The 20841-nt window shown below is 39.1% G+C and overlaps 1 protein-coding gene across 4 annotated transcripts in view; it reads left to right on the top strand.

Annotated features, from left to right (window-relative positions):
• Positions 1-20841, top strand: part of dscamb (Down syndrome cell adhesion molecule b) — a 130800-nt gene that overhangs the window by 67828 nt on the left and 42131 nt on the right. For all 4 annotated transcript variants that reach the window (XM_084951147.1, XM_084951146.1, XM_084951149.1 and 1 more), the window contains exons 4-6: positions 16497-16643; positions 17189-17467; positions 18470-18745. In XM_084951147.1, coding sequence (XP_084807273.1) covers positions 16497-16643; positions 17189-17467; positions 18470-18745 — 702 coding nt within the window. The remainder of the gene's footprint in view (positions 1-16496; positions 16644-17188; positions 17468-18469; positions 18746-20841) is intronic.

The following is a 20841-nucleotide window of genomic DNA, read 5'->3' as shown; positions in this document are numbered from 1 at the left end:
TGTTATTGCTCTGTATGGTTTGTCCAGGTATTCATGTAAATGGGTTTTTTGTGTGAATGAAATCGCGTTTAGCAGCTTTATGTGTTTTTATTAACAAGGTTTACCTATGGAGTGGGTCATCATGCTAAAATGGCACACCGCAAAACAGTGCAACATCAGTTTATATCACAGCTATTATGGACCTTACACTGCATATGTGCTGACCTTTTCAGAAAGCTCTTAAAAGGATAGCCATTGATAATGATATATTTTCCAGTCTTCGCCTAATTTATGACAAATGTTGTCAATACTTTTTGATAGCAAGTCTTTTCTTAGTGAAACAGTCAATATAGAGATTTATATGCTGTTCTTGCGGGCACTTCATGGTACTGAAGACGTAACAGAGGCTAAACCAACGGCACAACTTAATATTTGTGCCGGTAGGATCAGGTGACTTGTCATATTGCCCTAATGTTTCTCCAGGGTACACGCTAAAGTCTGACAGTCTCTGAGTACACATTTTATTTTAAAAGTTGAGCTGCTCTTGAGGGAAGTCAAGTCACAGCTGAAGCTCCAACTGAACTGGGATGTCAGGTATGCTGAAATAGCTATTAATGTCATCATAGTACAATAAACTGCAGTCTGTGCAGCACCGCAGCCCCGGCAGCTCCGCTCATGTGGCATTAACCGCCTTAGTGAGTGCTCTAAATGAGCAAAGTAGAAATTGTGATCACATTTTGTAATGTCAGTGCAGTGTTTTGATATAGAAAATGAGCAGTTGTGTGTGGATTGCGTCATAGTAAGCTAACATAACCACATACCATACATGCATGTGGGTGCTGCTGCTGGTAGCTGCTGCAGCCTCTACAGTCTTCCACAGATTTTTGTTGGAGGACCTGTTGATATGTATCGCAGATCTTGAAACTGACATCAATGGATCTACTACAGCTTTTATTTTTATCACTGGGACTAAACCCCAAATACTGTGAATTAGTTCCAATGCTAGTTCCAGTTTTTCTATTGCCTGCTGCTGGCGTTTCACAGCTCGCTGAACTCAGATGACTGGTCACCAGCAGAGGCTTAGACCTCATTAAAGCACTTTAGCTTTCTCTGTGTAAGTACATTTTGAACAAATTGCTAATGTGTGCTCCTTTAAAAAAAAAAAAAAAAAAGCTCAGTGAGATGGATTAGAGGGTCATGACCTTGGCTTTGGTTTTCTCCCCTGCAAGTAGCAAGGGTTGAACCCTGTGTCTTTAGTACATTTCTTCCTCTTCCTACCCAGCAGACCCGATGTAAGGACAGTGAGTCTTTCAGTTGTGTCTTTGTTATGATCAGGTTTGTATGTTTTCACCATCTAATCGCTGGACTGGCGTGACATTAATGTACTGCAGCTAATAAGCATAATGCATATTTTTCTTGTGGTTTTCTTGCAAATATTTTAGCTTGTGCTACTTATCTGTTCATCGAGTTAATGCCATATTGAAACACTCCATCACATCCAGGTGCACTATGTCTATTTATTATATGCATACGCGCTGTATATATGGCATAGTTGCATGCTTTTGCCTGTGCAAAGCAACCCCAGAAATCGATTACTGAGGAGGCCTGACAGCTCTGCTTGCCGGATGCAGCAGAATACATACTGTAGCAAGGGAGCACCATCAGTTGCCCTGACAACACCAGTGCCTGTCAACACCTCTGTCTTAATAGTGACAAATTGTACTTATTACATCAGCGTTAATTCCCCCCGATCTCCCTCAGATGAAGATACTTAGCCCCGCGCTGATCAAATTGTGTCAGCATAATTACTGGGAACAGAACCCTATTAAAAACCAGGGCCTCAGACGCACTGTCCAGACTCATCCACAGGCCTATCACTCAACATGCATCTCTGCGTAGGATGTAAGGGAGGAGGGGGGGCAGAGGGTGGAGAAAGACAGGGAGATGGGGGATTCAGGGGGATGTGGAGGAAGGGTGGGGGATTGTTATTCTGAGGCAGTTGTATGCACAAAGACTGCTGGAGCTGTTCACCTCGAAATATTTTTTGACTGATGGTTGTGCATCCTTAAAAGAAAGCTCTGACTTAGAAAACTGAGAAACATCCAGTTTCTTTAACCATTAAGTATAGCTGCAGCTACATGTAGAGGTGTGTTATCAAGAAAACAAAATAATTCACTATCAGATGTTGATTTTTAATGTTGCCAAAATGATTGTTAGTCGTGATTAATATCAGTTGTCGGTAGATCCCCTCAACTCTGCAAAGTATTTAAGGGTCGTTCACCATTGTTCTTTATAGTTTACAGTCGCTGCTGTTTTCTCCTCCATCAAGCACCTTGTTGGAGTTGGAGGAAGCCAAAAATTGAGCTAAAACAACTTTGACATTTGTGGGTTTAGTGTTAATTTTAAATAATCATGGTCTATGTACATTTCCTAGTATGTGGCACTGGAAATCTGTTGTTAGATAAAACAATATTCTTCATCTTAGGAAGCTCTTGGGAAGAGGCATTTTATTGGGAAGTCAGATGAGGAAACATGGGTTTCCCTGGGGTGAGAAGACGTTCAATGTGGACTATACAGAAAATAACTGATTAAAATTAGAAATGTCATTAAAGTGTTAGCCTAGTTTTAAAATAACTGCAATTACCATAAGCAATTTTCACAGCTCTATAGATATGGATTTAGCATCGCTAGTAGCTCAACAGTGAATTAAGTCTCTCTCTCAGCCGGTCCTGAATGGCGCTGGAATGGAATTCACAAATTAGTGTCGTCTGATGGAAATGTGCTAATTGCTGTTGTTAAGCTGCTGCAATAATTAGGTTATGATGGCAGACTGCTACACATGTTGGATGCGCGTACACACACGCACCCAAGCAGCCCCCAAGCCAACATCCCCTCTCCAGCATGGTGGAAATAGAAGGCTAGATTTAATTACTCATTTTACAATCCATCTGTGAGTATCATTTTACAGACATGGAGCCCAACACAAAGAGCAACAGTTGACAACAGTTCCTCTTGCTGTGGTTTAAAGAAATCTTCTTTTTAACTACAATGCTCTGTGGTGTTGTAAGAGTACACTAGAGGTAAATGATGAGATTAGGCCGCAGGCCATTTGGCTGTGGCATCTACTAAGATGAAGCAGACAAAGCACAGAGGTAGAAAGATAAACATGGTGTAATATGAGCTGGGATCTTTTCCACAAATGAACATGAGCTTCATAGGAAAGGTTGTTTTTCAGATGAGTTCACTCTGTCCAACGTTGTGTCACCACAACTTTTCACCGTTTATTGCTGCCTGGCTTAGAGCAATGCTCAACGTGATACAGCAAGATTAATACAACGCACAATATGCAATGGACCAATTTTCTCTAAAATGAAATGATCCATTATCCTAAACTATCATGCAGAAAAACTTTGAGTGAGGGATACTGATCTCACAGGTTAACAGAGCACCACCCTGGGAAAACAGACTAACGTCTGACATGTGGAACTCGAATGTTTGTCCAGAAAAATGTATTATAACAGATTTGATGTTTAAGAGAAAAAGAAGGTATCAGTTTGTAATTATGTCTTTCTGAAACCAACACTTGGTCGTGCAGCAGGGTATAAGGAAGCGTTGATTACTGTGTAATTTTTTTTACTTTAATTTGATTACTGTGTTTTTTTATTAGCTTATTCCTTCTTTTTTGCTTTCTCATGAAACTGTTTGAGTTAGATACAGATATAGAGGCCGATTTTCAGAGTTCTTAGCCATAACTGGTGACCAGCTGGGGAATGTTTGATCATGTATGTTTGATTATAAGTCAGTCCATTTCATGTCTGCACAGCATGCACGCAGCAGTGCAGGTAAATAGTCATGTGGACATGTACTATTAGCTACATGCTAACATGTTATTAGCATGGAAGATCTTTACTCTGAAGTAAAGAGCGCCCATGTAGAACCAGGGGAGACCAGCAGGAAAAAATGTAAACAAAACACCTAATCAGACACTTTAAATCACCCTCACCCTGCTAAACGTTGAAAATTTAAAGAAGCTAGCAAAGTGGCTAAAGCTAATCACAGCAAGCCAAAAGCTAGCTGCCTCAGTTATAATGGTTTAAAGATGATATTTCTTTTGTTATACAAATATGTTACACTTGCTTTTGTTTGGTAAGGTGAAGTTGGGTGTATAAGTAATTTATTTTCAGTTAATTATTTGTACCTCTTTCTAATAATATAACACTTTATTTTCACTTATTTAAGTTAAAGAACATCCTGTAACTTACCTGTAACTACAGTTTGGGGAGAAATTTTAAAGTTTAATTTAATTTAATGTAAAGATAAAACTTTGTTTTGAAGAGAAGTTCATTTCTGATTGTATATGCTGTCAGAGAAAAACTAGAATCGTCATTTCTCATTAGCACGTCACACTTACGAAGTATCAGGAATCCAAATCAGCCAAGAAAATTGCAATTGATGCATATCTAGCTAGGAATATTTATTTGATACCTGGTTTAAAGATCAGTAATATTAAATGAAAATTCCATCACATATTACAGTAGAGCATAATGAAGCAGGCGAATTGAAAAACACGACTCATTTTGTACTTGTGGTTATTGTCTCTGGAAAAGACTGGTAAATATGTCTATTCTCCTTCATTGCTGAAATATCTCCTTAAACCTGCTGCTGTCCTGACGTTCTTCAATACACAGACTTGCTTATCAACCTGCTGTTTAATAGCTCTGGGCTTCAACAGCGATTACTGGATCGCTAACATCATCAAAGACATCAGCACCCACCAGACTCTTTAACCTTGGAGTCCTGACTCTCTTTTTCAGCAGTTTCTGTGATATGTGTCTGCCTAAGTGTATGCTGGTAGCCTAGCTCAGCAAGGTGCTATACATTAATGTAGAATTAATTCTCTCCCCATGCATTCTTGTACAAAGGTGCCCACCTGTCACAAACCAGTTCTTGCGCCATCACTGTAATATAATACTATACTGTATGTGGCTTTGGACTTTAAATAAGTACGTTTCCTGTAGTAATACTGAAACAGTAACAGTTTTCTTTGTGACTGAATGTGTTTAAATAATCACACATTTTTCATAATGGAAAGCACATGTTAAAAGGCAAACTTTTCACATCTGCAACAAGTTTCTTAAATGTGTCCTGCTCCAGCAACATTTCCAGCAGAGCACTTTTGCCTACAGTTTGCATTTCAGATATTGAGGTACTCACGTTAAACTCTTTGTCTAACCTGTACTTTGTAAAATGACACTAAAAGGGTACCCGCAGTGTGAAGCTTGGTCCTGAATAAGTATCTGCATCTTAGGGGTTGAGAGTAAGAATGTGACTTTTTACAAACCAAAAAATTGAGTAGGATAGTAGGAACGTCTGTGGTCACTGATGGTTACTACTTGTGGTAGTTAGTGCCCGGTAAAGCACACTAGTCTGGTGACTGTTGTAGTCTTTAAAGAGCAGTGTTGGGCAAGTTACTTTGAAAAAGTAATTAATTATAGTTACTAGTAACTTATTTGAAAAAGTAACTGAGTTAGTAACTGAGTTACAATATTCTAAAAGTAATTAATTACTTGAAAAGTAACTATTGCGTTACTTTAAAAAAACGTTTAACCCTCTGGGGTCCAGGGTATAATTGGCCATTTTTAACTACTTTTGATTTTCCCTCCACATTTCACCTTTAAAAACACCTTTAAATACCCTGTTTGGTATCATCCTTTTCAGCACAACCTCACGTGTCTGAATTTACAGCTATGTTTTCATTTTGACACACTGTATTAACACAATTGATCTAAAATCAGACAAAAAACATAAAATAAGAGTAGAATTTTGTACTGTAACAACCACAAACATGTTTAATGAATCATATTGCATAACTTTAAATGCAAATATAAATTGTCAATTTTAAAATCCTATGCACAAGTTTTGCAAACAACAAAGTTATTTGCATCCATTTACCTTTTACCTTGATTTTTTAAATAACCATTCAAACTATTTACAGAACTATCAGCTGTTCTGCATTAAATAAGATGCCACACAAATTATTTGTGCCACTCCAAAAAAAAAAAAACTCTGTCCACTAAAAAGGAGAACATCACAGCCTGATACCTGCAGGTCTGACAGCAGCAGGTGTGTCACTCCTTTTTCTACCTGGAGACAGCAGTCGCCTCATTGTTCTGAGACACAACACAAAACTATCCACAACACTACACACTAATTACACAAGACAACACATTAACTACACACTCCAAACATGCTAAACGTCACAAATCTCTCAACATCTCAAAACTCGCTCTCTCTTTTTCTACAGTCTCTCTCTCTCTCTCGCAGTCACTCGTTTTTCCTTTTTTTGCTCATAAGCAGAGAGTGCTTGCTAGCGCTGTCCTTAGACAGTAAACGTGACAAAACTAGGAAAACGCCGCATATATATTGTTTATCATGACTCTGGTTTTACGTGGCCTATCAACACAATTTAAAAACTGGTATAAATCACCTTGTTGCTTTGTCTTTAAGTGGTCTTACCACGACTACTTTATTCTTCCTCAGTCAAACAGCAGCACTCATGCGATTTTTTTGCCCCCTTAGCTCCAGGTGTGCCAAAAAGTGATCGTCTGCCAAAAAGTGATTGTCCACACGGGAGCGCGCGCAGCTGCTTAAAGCTGTAGTGCCCAGATTACTTACAGCTACTTCCGTGCAACTGATATAAGATGTGGTAAGCTGAACACAGTTTCAACCGTCTGTTTGTTGAAAAATAGCAACGGACTGTTAGTTACTTGTAACGCCGTTATTCCCATCACTGTTAAAAAGTAAACTGGAAATACATCACAGTGATGGATTTCATTACTTTTTAGTTCATGATCCACTTACCGTTAAGTTACTCTCTCAGACCCCCACCCCCAAAAATTGAAAACAGAAAGAAAACCTTGAAATTGGAGAATTGTTACCCCATAATGATTGGTGTGAAAAAAAGATGCTGAGTCACAAAGGCTGAGTCATACAGATTACAGCATCTGTGATACAAAATAGCCTTATGAAATATCTCCAGCATAAAAGAAAAACCCGGTTGTGATTGCGTGGTAGAAATCTCTGCATGGGCTTAAGAACTCTTCAGTCTAAAGGTAAAGTTTGTTGGTGCGTTAAGAGATGCAAGTTAAAATAAATAAAAGCTGTATAAAATGCAACACAGTAAACTTCCCCATCTGTTCTTTGAAAGTGTTACTACCATCAAATTCAAACTGAGCGTCTATTCCAGAAAAAGACTGATTAGTCTTTTTTTTTTTTTTTTTTTATAATTAAACATAGACTTTAAATGATTTGCAAATCACAGCCTTCTGTTTTCATTCATTTTTTATAAAGTGTCCTAACTCTTCTGGAAACAGGCTACAGCTTCTGCTCACTAGATATTCTGTCTACTAGCTGATACTGTACCTCACACTACAAAAGCAGTCTGACCAGTACCGAGACCTGAGCACCACGCTGAAACGGGGTGCACAAGAGTACATGATTTATTAAAGTGACATCCTTCACTCGTTCTGTTGTTTATTAAATATGAATTGTTCGTCTTGTGACAGTTGGACATTTTTTGCATGAATTATGATGTGCAAATTATTCATGATAAATGAAAAGCCATGTTTAATTCACAACAATGTTGGTATGGCACTAAAAGTCACTGCATTTCACTCTGTAACTGTCTTCAATTTGGAAATATTTTTTTCAAAAACTAAAGAAAAATGATAACATATAGTATTTTAGTGTTATTGCACCCACATTAGCTTTTAATGATGTTAATGGTGTTTTGTTGTAGCTGCAACACTAGATGCAGAAAATATACATTGTGACACTTTGGCACATTTCTTGTTAATGTTTTGGTGTATGAGTTATTCTTTTGGCACATGATTGATATAATTATTCGTATTTATTCTATGAATGATCTGATAAAAAATACATGATTTTATTCTCAAATATTATTCCAAACATGCAAAACAAATGTTCACCTCTTAATGGACGTTTAGCAATTTAAATATGTAAAAGCTTTTGTAGGTCAGTGTCTTGGTAAAGGTAGGTGTTTTCTTGATGTGGGCGTTTGAGACTGCAGGTTTCATTGCAGTGTTCTGACACAGCCAGCCACTGTTTTAGCATTCAGCACACAGAGGGAGAGCCAGGAGAGGAGGAGAAAGAGAGAGACCAAGCGCTAGAGAGTGAAGAAGCAGGAGAGGAAGTAGAATGAGCCAAACAGGAACACAGAGGTTTTTGAGGCTGAATAAGAGACAGAGAGTCTCTTAGTATTCCAGCTCTGATGCCAAAACTTTTGACTGAATCAAGGATGCTTTCTTCACTCGGGCTTCAATGGCAGCTCTGTCATTTACTTGTATTCCTTGAATCTTTTCACACTGCAGGTGCATCGAGAGAAAGACATTTTTATAGGTGACTTTTACAGGTGCTGAAGATTTGTCCTGATTTTAGTGTTAGCTTCAGTATTTGCATTTGCTTTTCATCCACTGAAAGTCTGCATTCTTGCTTTCCCCCCCCCTCTAAACAATTGTTTTGAGCTTTTTGAGCAATTTTCTTCTGCCATGGAAAAAAACACCCCACACTGATTGGCCAGGTGATAGCACTATAAAAGCAGCTTTATATTTTAACTGCTACCTCATAAGAAATATGATGTAGAATTGATTTTTGTCTTCAGTTTTCCAGCCTTGAGACAAATCCACTGCACATCGTGTATTTTATAACTGTTTTCTCTTAGACTTTTATTCAAAAACCCATTTTCTTTGTTTTCCCCCACCATTACACACTGCCTACTTAACCGCAAGTTTTAAGGTTGGACTTTTGTTTTGCTGTGACTCATAAGACATAAGATGGAAAATATACACGGAGGTTACAGATACAACTGGATGGAGTCTTTTCCACAACATATGTGATGGAATGTTGTGGTATTTCTGTGTCCACACAGGAATTGATTTACAGTGATGAGTGCCATAGAAAGTCAATGACATTTGATGACTTTGAGCAACTGCAGGCATGAAAAACATGAAGAAAAAGTCTGGCAATGCAAAGTAGTCCCAAAAGTTAAACTTTTCTTAACTTTTGTGCAATTAAAGCAAGTACCAATAATACAAAATAATACTGTTTATTGAGATATGCCATCCGGACGCTCGAATGTTCACTAGTGGCCAGCTGTCAGCAAACCATTTCCTGTGTGTGGCCTTCGGTTTGTATGACATAATGTTAGAAATATAGACTAGACGATGCCAAGAACTTGGTGAGATGAATATGAAGTAAATGCGAGTGACCACAACTGGAGGCTAGTAGGTCTGCGGGCGGCCAACCATCAGCTTCAACGCGACCCATGACAAGCAAGACTCTACAGGTGTGGAGGCGGCTTTATCCATGTATCTATCCCCATGGTTACCATGACTTACAAAGATTGACTGTTATCTGAACAGTTCAGAAACAGCAAACAAACTTGGTAGTAGTTATGCTGTTTTAGTTGCTCTCAAAACTAGTGTTGAAAATGTTAGTATGGCTCTGAAAGCAATTAGTTAACACAACAAAACACACCATTCATTTTTTCAGTATTTTTAAACTGGGTTTTTTGGAGACCTGGAATGTAAAAGTGCAGTGTTAGAGTTTTTTCATTTTCAAAAACACAATCCAGCGGGCTACATACTTATGATTGATCGTTTCTATCCTCTATCGCGCTAGTATCATTCCTATACCAATACCAGCGTTGGTATGGATACTATCGATCCTTGGATCGAGCTACCCATCTCTAACGCAAACCACAAGCACCATAGGGATCAGTTGGAACTCAACATATTTTCCATATTGACCATAATAGACTGGTAATTTAGTCAGCAGCAGGATTTGAAGGTCAGCTTTCTCACCCAAACCGGACAAATGCATCACAGTTTGTTTTAACTGAATGTACGGTTAAGGTAGTGTGGGTTTTTTTTGTTTTTACACTTCACTTTTGGTTGAGCTCAGTGAATTACGCCTCACTACACACTATACCTCCAGAGGACTAATTCACTTAATTCCTTTCACTTCCACCAGATTATGCAGCCTGTAGTAACCCACATAACTCATGCTGTAATGTACTTACTGCTACTCCTCACAGTAGAGGAGCCTATTTGGTGTCATATGCACAATATATGAATCATGATTACTGTTTGTCCCTTTTCAGGTAACATACATTTATTCTTATTCTCATATTCAGTTTCATTTGAGGGTTTCAGTTTAGTTTAGTGAATCTGTAACAGTTTCAAAGCACGGCTGTTATACAGTTCATTAGTAGCCAGATAGTCCGAGAAGCAGATTAACAACAAATATTTTCCTGGTTTCCTGCAGGATGGTCACAGCACTGATTTCAGTTTCTGTTTGTGTAGCCGTGCTGCCCCGAGGAGCTCTGCGGTGGAAAGTTCAGTCCTGCGGTCTGACCTCAATCAGCTTAGATTAAAGCTCTGATCCAACGTCTGGCCCCCCTGCGACTTGTTTCCCGATGCAGCATAACCCCGACTCTGAAATTAGTCTCAGAATGCAACTCTCGCTTCTCACCACCACTGGAGTCAATGCATTATATTCGCCGTAATGTTTTTCTGTTGCAGTGGCACAAGATTGTACCACAGTATCTGCTCTAAGAAACAAAGTAAACCGCGTTAAAGGAAAGAGGAGCGTTTGACTGCATCTTTTCGAACACGTGTGGCGCACTGTAAGGCTTTGATGAGACAGATGTTTTAATTTTAATTTAATGTCTGAAAAGTGACACAGGAGAGTTGAAGTGGGCCATGAAGGTACCACACAGACCCAGAACATTCATAAGCTCATTTATCATCTCTGCGTCTCTGCTGACCCGACTAGAACTGGGTCCCTCCTCGCTGTGTCTGACTCACAGTTTACTCAGAGCCGGTCCCACCTTCCTCTTTAAACAATAACAACACTGACTCACCGGCGCAATCTTTATGGAAGCGAACACCCTTTACTAAACATTATTAACCTTTCACACTCAAGCAGCGTCATATACATAATGTAGTATCAACATCAGTGCGACATTAGCAGGGTTTTATTGGCAGCACGTCGGTTATCTCAGCCACTTCTGTTCACACTGGTCCGCTGATGTTGATTGGCGCGTAAAAACGCTGGTGGCTTGTCACTGAAATGCAGATTGTCAGCTAAGATCTGACCGACTTGGCTCTCATTTAAATCGCAGCAACTTCAGAGCGTCTGTTGGCAGCGAGGATGCTGTGACACTAGTTCATCTGTACGTCGAGGCTTATTTAGCCTGCTGAGAGTGAGAGCCCGCTGTTCCTATTAGATTCTGTCTCTGGCAAAGTGGGGATGATTAGATAAAGTGTGTCTGGTGGAGTGGAGCTCTTTTTACTTTACAGTAGCAGTGCCTGCAAATGAATGGAGAGAAAGACTCCACTCTCTGACAATAACACCCAAATCTCCACCGAATTTTTTTTAATGCATCTTGCAGCCGAGGCCTCGGTCGCTCTCACTCAATTAACCCATAGCAGTTTATGTGCTATACACTACATCTTCACCAGTTTACAATTTTCACATTTAACTTTTAAACGGACGTAATTTCTTGCTGATGTTGAACAGAAATTACTCCTAAAAGCCAACGCTGCGAGCGAATTAAAGAGGAGCGGGTTGTGGAGAAGAAATACAATACAGTGCAGTACAATTCAATACAATAGCTCTCATTCTGAATCCCCTCCCTACTGTAGTGTCCCCTTCATTCTGTCATAACACAATAACTGAGCTCTGACGTCTTAAAAGGCATTGCAGGAGCATAGAGGTGCTTGAAGAGAAAATTGCAGCAGCTCACAGCGGCTGGAGTGAAATACCATTTTGCCTCACTCAAGATGGATTCCACAGTGAGATTTCAGACGACCAGTACAGAATCAAAATGGAGAAGCCAGAAGGGAGGAGAGGGAAAAAGGGAAGGAGGCAGTGTGTGTGTGTGTGTGTGTGTGTGGTGGACAGCTTTGGAGGAGATGTTTGAATTGAGTTTTTGCTGCTGCATTGTTGTAATATGGTTTCTAGGATTTTACAAGTACACTCTTACATATATTTTCATTAAAAGCAGCCAACAAAAAGTGATCGGTATGTGAAGTAAAGGTACACACATCAGATAAATGAGAACTGCCTCTGCCGCTACAGCTGCGTACAAAACCAGTGAAAATGTAGCTGAAAAGAGAAGGCGATGATGAAAAACAGCGTTGTTTTTCTCGCATCTGGCCTCCTCGACCTCTGAGAAGATTTCCTTTTACCAATTGTCTTGCTCGCTGGCGTGCATGCATGGCTGCCGGCATCCACACACACACACAGTCACACCCTCTCTCGCTCTCTTTATAGATTCCACTTGCTGGTTGCCCATCTAACAGCCCTGTATGTAAAACCCGCGAAACCCCTTCAGGACATCAAATCCGTGGAATCTGTTGTCGGTTCTATCTAGGTCAATGCTTACAATAGCTGAGCAGTTTTGTTTTGCTTCTCTCGCCTCTCTCTGTATTCCTCCTGTTTGCTTTTACCCCACAAGGTTGATTTTCCTCTGCCTGTGCAAACATCTAAAATGCATATAAGATGTAAGCATATTAAGCACGCTTTGCTTCCTTCATACATATTAGTCTCCGGTGGAATATTAAAACATGTAGCGGTTTGATGTTAGCATTAGTGTATAATCTAAGATTAGGTTAAGTTCGCTCACCACCTCCCCACTCACTGTTTTTGTAGCTAATTGCTTCTGTCTGGTAACACTGTAGCTCATCGTGGCACTGCGGCCAACCACTGCACCAAATGTAGGAGAGCGATCGGGATTACATTGTGACATACAATTTTTTTCTATAATTTTCTCTGATTTTCTGGGGGATGTTGTTAGGCGAGGGACGTCACATCTAATTTACAAACCTACATAGGAAAAAGAAACCTTTGCACCTACTCGGATTTTGAAATCTGTTTGGGCATTTTGACCTAAACGCAATAATAAATATTAAAATTCTTCACTCAGGAACTATTTTTTTAAAAAAGGAAAAACATTACAATCCTTAGTTTTTTGGTTTGTTTGTTCTTTTTATTGATTTTTTTTTTTTTAAAGGACGTTAATAGATATAGTTAATAGGATGTTAAGTCTCTGTTTAACAATAGACCCACAGCTCCTCCCTTTCAGTTTATATGAGTTAACCACTGCTGGTCTCCTTTAGATATCATATGTAATGCAAATTAAATATGCAGAGAAATGTTTCGCTAATAAAAACAGTCAAATGCATTCAGGAAATAATGCAAAACATATATTAAAAATGAAAAAAACTACAGTATGCCTTAAGAAAATAGGAGGGTGTACAGATCTTACTGTAAGTTGTTATATTTTTCTGTCTTCTAATTTGTTTTTACTTTTATCTCATTCATTTTTTAAGTTGTTTAAATGTTTAGTTTTCTTAAGGTTTTATTAGTTTCAGTGTTAGTTTGTCTTTTCAATCATCATTGTATGGGCATACCATTTTTAAAGGTCTTGTTTTTATTTTAGTTAACAACATATTTTTTTTGATGTCTAATTTTAGTTTTTAGTTTAGTTTCAGTTGACACTACTCAGCTTGAATCAGAGTAATCCAGACTTAAACCACTTGGTGTAATTGGAGGTTTCTCTTCCTTTTGATAATGATGGAAGAATGTACTGTGGCTTGTACATTCATATCCAAGCCACTGACTTTCATTTTTTCTGATACAGTTTATCTGTCAATCTATGTTTTTCTTGTTGCTGCACATGAACGTTGTGCTTATTTTTAACCAAACTACACATACAGGGGGAAAAAAAGAAACTTCCTTGAGGAAAAAAATCCCTCATGAAACATGTCACTCTTAAAAATAGCTGCACATTAACATATTATAACCTTGTTATTGTCGAAATCTTGCTTCACAAGCAGATAGCCAAATATTTGCACAGTCAGGTGATGACACAGAGTACACACTCCAGGCCATAAACGCTTCGGCACATTCAGTGACAAATAAATTCCAGTGCACAACCATGTTTTTGAGTATGCACTGTTATCTTGTCCACAATGTCCTCTTAGCATGATTTTTTTTTTCAGTTCATTTACCACCACTCTACATGTGTCAACTTTTAGCTTTTTTCTGTTGTTTTATTGGTTTAGCAGGGGTTTACATCTAGTGCAGAATCCTCTGAGTTTCTTGTCATGAAGTTGTTATTTGATCTTTAACTAGGAAACATGTGCTTACATCTGCGTCCTGGAGAGAATGCTTTACCTGCTGTGCGGTGGTGTAGGGACTTCTCTTTACCATGCAAATGATTTAGCTGTCAGAAGACTTCTGCTGAGCCCATTATCTGTTTTTATCTGTGCAAAGTTCCTTTTGTGTTTTTGAATGAAATGTTGATGTTAGCTAACCAAGTGCCTTTGGTATTTAATCCCACTGTTTTAATTAATTTTTAAAAATCTTTTTACTAGTCATACACACAGCGTCATTACAGTCAGCAGTAACTGACAGCTCTCAATGAAACAGGCTTTGAGGTTGGTTTGAGCTTTTTTGTGGTACAACTAACAGCAAGCAAACAGCAGCTGACCAGAAACCTTTGCTCTTTGAATATCTTCTATCATCTGCAGTATATAATTTGATTAAAAGTTTTAAAGAATCTGGAGAAAACCCAAAAGTCAAGTCTTCAATGCCGCATTGCATTAAAACAGTCATGAGTCTTCCAGAAAGTTCACGGTGCCATTCAGAAATGCAGGTTAGAAGTCTGTCTGAAAATGAGCTGTAAGTGAACAGAAATGCTGGCCTCCTCTTTGGGCCAAAGTTCATTTAAAATGGACTGAGCCAATGGGGAGCGCTGTTACTGGTCAGAAAAATCAAAATTAGTTTTGGGAAACATAGTTGTCATGTCACCCAGACAGAGGAGAGGGACGATTCTGCTTGTTATCAGCATTCAGTCCAGAAGCCTGCATCTCTAATGGTGTTAGTGTGAATTAGTTCTTTTTAAATTGGCAGCTTGAACATCTGGAAAAGGCAGCATCAATCTTGAAATATACATACAGGTTTTAGAGCAACAAATGCTCCCATCCAGATGACGTCTTCTTCAGAGAAGGCCTTGCATATTTCAGTAAGACAATGCTAAATCACAGCTGAACTGCACTGTCTGCAGTCCAGGCGGTCACCATTTGAAACTGTCTGGAGCATCATGAAATTAAAAATACAACAAAGAAGACCCAGGACTGTTCAGCAGCTAGAATCCTCTATCAAACAACATTCCCATCTCCCATTGGTCCAGCAGGTGGACTCCTCATTGTTGATGCCGCACAGTCGTAAACACGGCTCTGTCCCAACTTTCTATACACGTGGCTGCCATCAAATTTAAAATGAGCACATCATTTTCCCTAAAATTGTGCACTGACTCCATTTAAAGATTTGATATATTTTATATGCTCTACTGTGAATAAAATATGGGTTTGTAAGATTTTCAAAGAATTGCATTTTGTTTTGTTTTTTTATTTTATTTCTTCTTATATACACAGCGTTCCTACTTTTTAAGAATTGGGATTGTACTTTTAAATGGTGCTGCAATTTGTGCACCATGGGGAATTTCATAAATTCATTTTTTGTGCAGTAATATCAAGTATATGTTCAAATTAAAGCTTGATCTGGCTAACAAACAAAAATGCCAAATACTTTTTTTTGGACTCTAAGTATAGCTTATAGTTCTATTTGGGTTCACTTTATATCTTATATTTATGTGGAGAAAAAAAAAGTAGACTAGAGTGCCAAAAAGGATTTAAAAAAATCGAACGGGTACTGCTGCAGCTTTGCAACCCCGTGATGGCACAGTACGATATTTTTCTTCTCGACCCGGTCGTCATCACCTATTGCTGTTGTAGGACTCTCTCTAGCCCGAAAGGCTTCCTGTGCTATCTCTGTCGTAGCATACCCACCACTGCACAGAGAAGACAATATCCTGTAAATTGCTTTTTCAATCAGTTTTGACGTCAATCTGCTCCCATGGGACTGTGGGCATCCACGTGATGGCTGTGAGGAAGGTTTCTTTCCTTATGGAAGGTGACAACCCCACTCAACCTCGTTTGATCTGCAGAATTAACATAATATTACCGTACTTACAGAACTGCCTGTGACAGCATAAGAGGGATTGGTTTTCTGTAACAGACTATGGCGCCAGTGAGGCTAGTGCAACAGCACAAAGACAAGACAATAAAAGCTGTTAAAGGTTAAGGACTTGTATAATAAACACAATATGTGGACTGAGTTTTTAATTTGTATATTTTGTACATGATTAATTCAATATTTATAGCAGTTACAGCATCATTTAAGATGATATTTCTTGTGGTGTGTATTTATATGTGACATCTGTGACATTAGAAATTCATTAGCACCCTATGGAGGAAGAGAGAAAATCTCTCAGTGGTGCTGGAGTGAATGCATTTTCTTTATATTGTAAAAGCTGTTGTGATGCTATAAGACAACCACACAACTGCTTTCTTTCTTATCTTCTCCAGGACAAAGATATCTCATCACATCCACGGGAGCCTTGTATATTTTGGACGTCCTGCCTGAGGATGGCCTGAATAACTATCGCTGCACCACGCGTCACCGCTACACCGGTGAAACTCGCCAGAGCAACAGTGCACGTCTCATTGTGTCGGGTCAGTACTGCTTTTAAAGATAACACTTAGTCAGAAGTTACAAATATATATGCGCTTTTCATATTTGATACTGGGATCATCCCTACATTAACAATTTAGAGTTGGGTTGGGCATTTTAAAATGTCATAAGATAAAGAAGCTGCATCTCCACATATGGTGTGTTGCAGACAAAACTGAGTTATGCAGTGACCTATTCTGTCTTTTTCATCGTCATTGTGTCAGATGTTAGATAAAAGTAAACAAACCAGGAGGTATCAGCAAAGAGCTTCTTATAAAATTGCAGTAGAGTTTGATAAAAAGAAGTCATTTAGCATGAAATGCACATTTATATTCTTCATTTATTTAGTATGTCTGAATTTGGTTGTAGGAGACAGTGAAACTGCAGTAAATTACAGAAGCAAGTCTCTTTCTCTCTTTTCCACCACGTAACAAAATATACAGTATGTAGAACTGAATGTTGACCCGAAGAATCAATATTGGATTAGACTGTCGAGCGGCTGGCAACGCTCACCACTAATTAACACTAAATTCTCTGCTCCTTCCAGACCCCACCAATGCTGAGCCAGTCATCTTGGATGGCTTTGACCACCGAGAGGTGATGATTAATCATCGGGTGGAGCTGCCATGCAAGGCTTCAGGCTACCCAATGCCCAAATACCGCTGGCTGAAGGACAACAGCCCCTTGGAGCTCGACAGTCGCATTCACCAGACAACCTCGGGGTTGCTGATAGAGAGCACACAGCCCAGTGACTCGGGAACATATGTCTGTGAGGTGTGGAACAGCTATGGCACCGCGGAGGTCATGGGTCGCCTGTATGTCAAACGTAAGTGCTTTATAAAATTCAGGGGTTCTTCTATGTTGTGGGTAGCCGAAACTGCTGTATTAGAGTAATGAAGTGAAATGAGTGGGAAAAAAACAGCCTTGGCACTTGTTAGAGCGTGGATGGTTAGTTTGGTTCATATGAGTAAAATGAACATATAAACTAAACAAGAAGTACTCAGAGAGCACATACCTCCACCGTGGCAGCTCACTCTCTGGGCAGTATTTACTTGTAAGAATATACCATTATATTTTATATATATTAATTTTCTTTTCTTTGCTCTTTTTAAATGTACTTTGTAGACTAGAATCCACATATGTGATTCCCCGTATGCTTATATGTTGTCAATACAAGCAATGTCAGTAAGAAACATAGATTTAAATAGCGCTACACAGCCTTCAGAGGAATCTGCTGACCTTGAAGAAGGTCAGAGGTCAAATGCGACATGATTTTAAATCGTTCTTTCTTTATAGAACTTTCTATATGCTGACAACACACACCACATTTGTAATATTTGTAGTTTCTAAGGTATGAGGCTTTTTGTCAGTTTTCAATAATAAATCATTGAGTTGACCTTGAAGACATCGGTGGATGTAAGCTGAATTTTAAAGGATTGTTAACATGACCCCACTCTACACCCTACAAAGTTTTATCAGAATTCATTTAAAACTTTTTCACCTTGGTGTTTACAGACAGAACAAATGACACACACAGGCAAACGCTACCAAAAACGCAACCTCCTTGTTGGAGGTAATTAAGGATTATGAAGCTACAACAGTAAATACGTGTGTGTGAGATTGAAATGATTTGCCAGTAACTGACTCCTGCACCAGCAGCACCACTGGGGGCTGTGTTTAGTGATAACAAGTGACACCTTGCTTGTTTTGTTTGATCCAGTGATGTACTGCATTGATGAGAATCAAATGATAATCATACTGTACCTCATTATTATATTTACTACCCAATTTTTTTTCTTAAACATCTCTTTGATTTCTGTGTCCACAGAACCCTTGAAAGTAGTGGTCAGCCCTCGAAAGGTGAAGGGCAGCGTGGGTAGCAAGGTGTCTCTGTCCTGTAGCGTGAGCGGCTCAGATGAATACGAGCTGTCATGGTATCGCAACGGAGAGATCATCTACCCTGGCAACAATGTTCGCTTCATTGGGCTAAACCGGGAGAACCTCATGATGGAAGGAATGTCGAAAAGTGACGGCGGGGCTTACCAGTGCTTCGCCAGGAAGGGCAAGATGTCTGCACAGGACTTTGTTCAGGTTATCCTTGAAGGTAAAATGGCATCACTGGTGCAAAGGTATCCAAACACACAAATACTGACCAAAACGCTACACAGTAGCAGCTGTCCTATACATATTCAGTGAGTTAGCACAAACAGATTCACGCCTTGAAGATCAATAAGGTTTATGTGTTAATGGCATGCTGCTGCGATTCTCTGCCACCACTAGAATGATTGCCCCACACTTCACAAACACATACAAAAATACATGCACACACTCTTTAATCCATTAGCTTACCTTGGAAGCGTTGCTTAGGCAACTGTCTCCTGTGGCCAGGGAGCTGTAAAAAGAAGATATTGATAATCTATAATCATGTGGAATACACCTAGATTATCAGAGAGCAGCAGCAGCAGCAGCAGGCAGACACAGACATTTGAAAAGCCGACAGCTCTCTGTGTCTGGTAGAAAAGCTCATGGATCTATGTTCTTAATGAAAAAATGGCAAAGTCTTCTCAGAAAGACATGATTTTTTTCCTTTCCTTTTGCTGCTTTCTATCACTGTTTTATTAACAAAAACGTTTTCTTCTAAAGAAAAAAAAGATTTGTCTCCAACAACAAATGTATACTGCGTCTGGATATTACAAAGAGTAGGATGTAGACAATACAGGATATAAATGTTTTTTTTTGACTAATGTGTAAATGACAGAAAAAAAATTTACCTGTTTTTCATGCAGGATTTCAGTAGAAGCTGTATCAGATAACAAAGATTTTACATCACTTGCCCAAAAGTGGAAAAATGTGTAATTACCGGCTGGTTAGTGAGTGGCACCTGGAGGTTGCTGGCAGTCACTTGGTGAAATTGATCACAAAGTGTGCTGTGCCACAAAGCCATCTTTATGATTGCCTTGATTTTTAGAAGATCGCTGCAGTTACCAGGAGTTTGCAAGAAAGATGTGGATTGTTAGCACAGCCAAGTGCTAACAAAATTTGCATCCAGATTTCAAAAGCCGTAACTTTTGCACGGAAGGCAAACTATTTGTTTTTTTTCTCACTTTCCAGTTTTGCCACCACTCAGAGAGTAGCTTGTAGACATGCTGGCATGGTCAACACCTGAGAGGGGTGCTAGCTACCAAACCATTTTGGTAGCTAGCAGACTAGCTTTGCTAGCCAGTGGGGAGCACACAACTGTGTCACTGGGGCTTTATTTGCTCGGCCCTACATTGTCACCATCATTATTGTTATAGGTGGACAGGTTAACACCATGTGGTTAGCAATCACATGTCTGCAAAACCCCAATAGGCACATTAGCTTAGTTAGTTTGCAAAGCTCAAGAAATATACATATTGGATTCATTACACAGCTGGTGCAACAGAGTTCAGTGATATTTAGGAGCTTCCCTTTGTGTCTCAAAGCACTAGTTGAAAATCACTCGACATTTTGATGTTCATTCAAATAATTTTTCAAATCTATATATATGTATTTCTCACGGCCATTTTAGTGAGCAGTGAGAAAGGAATCAAACTGGCTCACTGTGATTTGTGCCCAACACAAACTCACTGGCTCGGCTAATTAGTCAGCACAAATGTTTAATTTGAGTGGTACGTGAGAAAAGATCAGTAATCATCCTGTTTCTGCCTGGGAATTGTTTAAAGTCTAGCATTTCTTCCCCACTCTCCCACACTTGGAGTCAGCCTTTTTACATATGCCTTATCGCCGTTGTTTGATGAACTATGAAACACATAAGTGAAGCTGTTATTGTGTCCAAAACTACCGAGATTATAAAATGAGATATCAGCAGGTATATTCAGTTTTTAAACGGTTGCCCTTTAAACTACAAAAATATATTGAAGACAGGTGTGTCACGGTGACCTAACATGCACGATTTCATCTGTGACTGGTTTGAATCCTGTCAGGGATCGACATTATAACGCATTTCCTTTTCCCTTTTTCCACATGTGCACGTTTCAGCTTTGTTTGTCAATCCTCTAAAGCCTGATTCATGAGTTTTTAAAAAACTAAATAGCAATTTGCATACATGAATCTCCATTTGTTCAGTCATTTTTGCTACATCTGGCGTTTTTGTTATTTTATTACTCACAGTAGTATTGCGTGTGTCTGATTGTAGACATTAGGTTTTTCACACCGATG

The sequence above is a fragment of the Perissodus microlepis genome, chromosome 14 (genome assembly GCF_051167445.1).
Source record: "Perissodus microlepis isolate ML-2025 ecotype Zambia chromosome 14, ASM5116744v1, whole genome shotgun sequence".
In the NCBI taxonomy this organism is placed as follows: domain Eukaryota; kingdom Metazoa; phylum Chordata; class Actinopteri; order Cichliformes; family Cichlidae; genus Perissodus; species Perissodus microlepis.
The sequence above is the reverse complement of the archived record's forward strand: the minus strand, read 5'-3'. Positions and strand labels throughout refer to the sequence as shown.